Raw genomic sequence first — 6,000 nt, 5'->3', positions numbered from 1 at the left:
TTTCTTTCTTTCTTTCTTTCTTTTCTTCTTTCTTTCTTTCTCTTTCTCTCTTTCTCTCTCTCTTTCTCTCTTTCTTCTTTCTTTCTTTTCTTTCTTTCTCTCTTTCTCTCTTTCTCTCTTTCTTTCTTTCTTTCTTCTTTCTTTCTTTCTTTCTTTTCTTCTTTCTTTCTTCTTTTTCTTTCTTTCTTTCTTTTCTCTTCCTTCCTTCCTTCCTTCCTTCCTTTCTTTTCTTTCTCTCTCTTTCTTTCTTTTTTCTTCTTTCTTTTCTTTCTTCTTTCTTTTCTTTCTTTCTTTCTTCCCTTTCCTTCTGTTTTTCTTTTCAAGATTTTATTTATTTGAGAGAGAGAGAACATGAGGTGGGGTGGGGAGGGACAGAGAGAAAGAGGGAGAGAAAGGGAGAAGCAGACTCCCCGCCGAGCAGGGAGCCCGATGTGGGACTCGATTCCAGGACGCCGGGATCATGACCTGAGCTGAACGGACTGAGCCACCCAGGTGCCCCTGGTTCCATCTTTCTTTAACAATATCTTAAAGGTGCATTTTAAAGTTGGAATGTTATAAGAACTATGCTCAAAAGAATAGATTTAGAATGGCTATACCTTCACTTTGGAATAAATCATATATATAGTTAAATAAAAAATTTAAGCACAGTTACTTATAAAGTAATCTGCAAATAAATGCAGATGTTTGGGTATGATTCTGGATGAATTCGTGAAACTGACAGGTACTGCCTGGCCATTCCTTTCCCTAGCACCTCTGTCTCCCACGCTGCCTGTGCCCTGGGTTACGGGGGGTTCTTCCCTCTCCGCTCTGTTTGCAGACAGTGTTCGCTCCACGTCCGCAGTTGTTCAAAGGTCGGATTTTAATACTCCTGAGCCTTCGTGCCTCTCCTGACTTTTCTAGCTTTACTGCTAGAGTTGCTGCTTTCTCCCACCTGAAAGAAGATGCCAGCGAAGGCGTGCACCTTTCTCTGTGATGCTTCACACGATACCAGTTATAGGTGCTTTTTGCCAGAGAATGGTCTTTACCCCAGAAGTCCCTACTGTATAAAGTCTACCAGCATTTACCACTTTCTGTCAGAATCTGAAGAATTAGACCATCAAATCATTACATCATACATCTGAAAATTATATGTTAATTATACCTCAGTAATAAAAAAAAGATATTACAGCAAAACGGAGGGAAAAAAAAACTAGATGAAGATACTGGTGAGGGACATAGAGGTTTCTAGAGTGAAAGCTTCTGGAAGTTCTTTCCCTCTGTAGACCCAGGCTCTTTGGTCAGCCTCGGTCTGCAGATTCAGTCCTTTTTCCCTGTACCTCCTGTATAAAGTTTGCACTTTTTTTTTTTTTGCCTTATTATACCATAACTGATTAGACAAAATGTGACCTTATTGTTTTTCTTTTGCTTTTTTTTTTTAAGATTGTATTTCATTTATTTGAGAGAGAGAGCAAGAGGGAGCACCAGCAGGGAGGAGAGGGAGAAGCAGGCTCCCTGAGGATGCAGGGCTCGATCCCAGGACCCTGGGATCATGACCTAAGCCAAAGGCAGACGCTTAACTGAGCCACCCAGGCGCCCGTATTTTTTCTTTTTAATGAACTATTAACAAGTGATCTGCTATTTTTACGAGACAGTCTCATCCAGCTTATATATTTAGAAGCATCGTAAATGCAACCTCAGGGTTGCTCAGAGTCAAGTTATAGACCTCTGCGGGAGGAGCCGTTGCACTTGCAAACCCAGTGTATTCCTACATGGTAACCTGAATACTGCATTGGGAGGTTTTTCTCTCTGCACCCACCCCACACGCATCTGCAAGTTTCCGTCTTCATTATCAGCAGTAGATTCCAATCTCATTGTGAATGGTGCCACTCTAACTGCTAATTGCTGCGTGAGCCTTTTTCGGCTGTCTTCTTGGAAGCTCTCTTTGAGCCTTCTTGACTTTGTGGTCTCTTCCCTGTCAGCTCCTTTGCTAGGCCCTCTCATGAGTATTACTTACCTCCCAGAGTCTGCACGTGTACGTCAAACCCAACGTCATATTCAAAGTTGCCTTTTCAAGAATGACAGAATATGTATTTTTAAATATTTTATTTCTGAGCAATGTCTACACCTAGCGTGGGGCTCGAACTCACCACCCTGAGATCAAGGGTCTCACGCTCCACCAACTGAGCTAGCCAGGCACCCCAAGAATGGCAAAATATTAATTTCCTTATCAACAACCTTCCTGTTTTCATGGTCTTTAGGGTGTTCATCAGTACGACCTACAAAATGGTGGAATAGGATGAACAACACTCCCTATTTGTCCCCCACCGCCCCCCGCCTTTTTCCATCTGCTTAGAGATGTACATGGACAGAAATACTTAAGTGCTAGTTATCAGCTTCCAGTTGATGTGGCCTGCCTTCAAGAACAGAGGGGGTGGGTTTGTTAAGAAGTTGCCAGGGGTCTGGAGAAATTGACATCAAGGAAATCCCCGGGAGAAATTCTGCGCAGGATATCTTAACAGCTTTATTGAGAAGAGACTCATTCTGAGAATCTCAAACTTAGAGATCTGAAGGGCTTCTACTTCCATCCCCAACAGATCCTGGATTCGTATTTGTAACATTTCTACCAAGTCGGTGTCCAGCCCCACCTTGAATACTCCCTGAGATGGGGACTCTCAAATTCCCATTCTTTGGACCACACTATTAGTATATTAGGATATATTAAAGCAAGCCTTTGGTTGTTTCTATCCTCTAGTACTGTGCAGAGTGAATCCACCTTCCGCTAAGCATATCTTCAGATATTTGAAGGCAGTTATGCCCGAAGCCTTCTCTGCTGACAGAGAAGTCCTTACTTCCTCAGCTGGTACTTTAGAGACCTGGGACTAAGTATCCTGTTTTGGGCTACCCGTGTAAGGGTAAATACCTTATAAGGAAATATAAAAATAGCCCTTGTTAATATGATTTGGAAATGTGATAACAGTCTGTTGAATTGGTACTTATAAATATTGAGTTTTTTTTTCTGTAGCCAGGTAACATATTTTTAGTAAATACAAAACACATAAAGATTGGAGACTTTGGACTTGTGACATCCTTGAAAGACTGTGCAAATCGGACAAGTAATACAGGAACTTTTACATACATGAGCCCAGAGCAGGTGAGGTCCCTTTCCTTTCTATGTATTTTTCACTTCTTTTGTATTTCTAATTATAGAGATAATAGACACCTCTTAGTAAAACAACAAAGAAGCATATAGAACAAAAATGGAAAATTCCCTTTAATATTCTTTTCTACTCTTCTCATGGAGTCTGTTGTTTATCGTTTTAGATAATTTTCTGTGAGTTATAAACATATATAAACACAGATATATATATAGAGAGAGACTTTTTGCATAAAGATATAAGGACATGCTTTTACAAAGTTACTGTAATGTTATTTTGCGCCTTATTTTTTTTCATTCAACAATGTATCCTAATCTTTCTATATCAGCACACGTACATCTGGCACATCCATTTTAGCAACTGTATTGTATGCTGACCTATACCATCATTTATGTAACTTTCTTATTGATGCGTATTTATTTAGGCTGTTAGCAAGTTTTTATGTTCCCCCCCTTATCTTTGACTCTAAAAACAAGTATTTCCATGATCATCTATGATAGGTTCGTTCAAGTGAAATTATTGAATAGAATGACAAGTGCATTTCAAACTTGGCCAATACTGTGACATTGTCATCCCCCAAAAAGGGATTCTACTATGCCTTCCTCCCAAAGTGTTGGAGAATGCTGCTTTCTCCTTCCCATTCCCAATCAGACTAGGGTGCTAGCAGACTGCAGTTTGGGCCACTGTGATGAATGAGGAGTATCTTGCTGGTTCAGTTTGCATTTTTCAGATTTTTAGTAAGGTAGACCATCTTTACATGTATTTACTTAGGATTTTTCTGCAGATTCTATGTGTACTTTCCTCGTTTTTCTTAATTAGGTTATCTGCTCCTAATTTATTTGTAGAGAATATTTATATATTTCAGTGACTGATTCTGTATCTGTTAACCATATTGCAGATTTGTTCTCCTTGATTGTTCCTTATTTCTTTGTTTATGATGTATCATGGAAGCTTAAATTTTAAGTTGTCATGTTTATCAGTATTTTCTTTATGGCTGCTGGGTTTCTCATTTTTATTTTGGAGGCCATTTCTCCCACATTACAAAAATATTTTGTGTTTTTACTTTAATTGAGCCTAACTTGAATTAGTTTTTGTATACATCTGAGGAAGGGGTATACCTTGATCTTCCTCATGTGGATATGCAGTTGCCCATCACCATGTATCAGATAGTTCATGATGTAAGCTTTTATTTTAAGGAAAATTCATAGAAACAAAAAGTAGAACAGAAGTTACTGGGGCCTGAGGAAGAATGGGAAATTGTTTAATGGTGCAGTTCTGTTTGGGATGATGAAAAAATTTTGGAAATAGATACCGGTAATGGTTGTATGATATTGTGAGGGTACTTAATGCCATTGAATTGCACACATAAAATGGTTAAAATGATAAATTTTATGTCTATTTTACCATAATAAAAATGGTATTTGTAATCAAAACAGTATGGTGGTGGCACAAAAATAGGCATATAAATCAATGGAACAGAATAGAAAACCTAGATATGAACCCACAATTATATGGTCAATTAATCTTTGACAAAGCAAGAAAGAATATCCAATGGGAAAAAGACAGTCTCTTCAACAAATGGTATTGGAAAAATTGGACAGCCACATGCAAAAGAATGAAACTGGACCACTTTCTTACACCATACACAAAAATAAATTCAAAACGGATTAAAGGCCTAAATATGAGACTTGAACCAATAAAAATTGTAAAAGAGAACATAGGCAGCAATCTCTTTGACATCAGCCATAGCAACTTCTTTCTAGATGTGTCTCCTGAGGCAAGGGAAACAAAAGCAAAAATAAACTATTGGGACTACATCAAAATAAAAAAAAAAGCTGCTGCACAGTGAAGGAAACAATCAAGAAAACTAAAAGGCAGCCTACGGAATGGGAGAAGATATTTGCAAATGACATGTCCCATAAAGGGTTAGTATCCAAAATATATAAAGAACTTATAACACTCAACACCCAAAAAACAATCCAATTTAGAAAAATGGGCAAGAGATATGAATAGATATTTTTCCAAAGAAGACATACAGATGACCAACAGAGACATGAAAAGATGTTCAACATCACTTGTCATCAGGGAAATGCAAATCAAAACTACAGTGAGATCTCACCTCACACCTGTCAGAATAGCTAAAATCAACAACACAAGAAACAACAAATGTTGGTGAGGATGTGGAGAAAGGGGAACCCTCTTGCACTGTTGGTTGGAATGCAAACTCTGGAAAACACTATAGGAGTTTCTCAAAAAGTTAAAACTAGAACTACCCTGTAATCCAGCAATCACACTGCTAGGTATTTACCCAAAGAATACAAAACTACTAATTCAAAGGGATACATGCATCCTGATGTTTATAGCAGCATTATCTTACAAATTATGGTAAAAGTCCAAGTGTCCATCGACTGATGAGTGGATAAAGAAGATGTGGGAGACACACACACACACACACACACACACACACACACACACACACACACAGAGGAATATTATTCAGCCATAAAAAAGAATGAAATCTTGCTATTTGCAATGATGTGGATAGAGCTAGAGAGAATTATGCTAAGCAGAATAAGTCAGAAAAAGACAAATATATGATTTCACTCATATGTGGAATTTAAGAAAACAAATGAGCAAAGGGGGGAAAAAGAGAGAGGCAAACCAAGAAACAGACTCTTAACTATAGAGAACAAACTGATGGTTCCCAGAGGGGAGGTTGGTGGGGGGATGGGTGAAATAGGTGATGGGGATCAAGGAGTGTACTTGTGATGAGCCCTGGGTGATGCATGGAGGAGTTGAGTTACTATATTATATACCTGAAACTAATATTACACTATATGGCAACTAACTGGAATTTAAATAAAAA

The 6,000-nt window shown here is 38.4% G+C and overlaps 1 protein-coding gene across 7 annotated transcripts in view; it reads left to right on the top strand.

Annotated features, from left to right (window-relative positions):
- The window catches only part of EIF2AK2 (eukaryotic translation initiation factor 2 alpha kinase 2), a 34,957-nt gene that overhangs the window by 21,643 nt on the left and 7,314 nt on the right, over positions 1-6,000 (top strand). For all 7 annotated transcript variants that reach the window (XR_012379692.1, XM_073897288.1, XM_025868058.2 and 4 more), the window contains one exon: positions 3,002-3,130. Coding sequence is in view for 6 of the 7 variants with exons in the window: in XM_073897288.1 (XP_073753389.1) it covers positions 3,002-3,130 (129 nt within the window). In the remaining variant the exon portion in view is untranslated. The remainder of the gene's footprint in view (positions 1-3,001; positions 3,131-6,000) is intronic.

The sequence above is a fragment of the Callorhinus ursinus genome, unplaced genomic scaffold, assembly GCF_003265705.2.
Source record: "Callorhinus ursinus isolate GAN/ISIS: 27379988/994484 unplaced genomic scaffold, GSC_fseal_2.0 scaffold10, whole genome shotgun sequence".
Lineage (NCBI taxonomy): Eukaryota > Metazoa > Chordata > Mammalia > Carnivora > Otariidae > Callorhinus > Callorhinus ursinus.
This window is presented reverse-complemented; position numbering and strand designations above follow the sequence as displayed.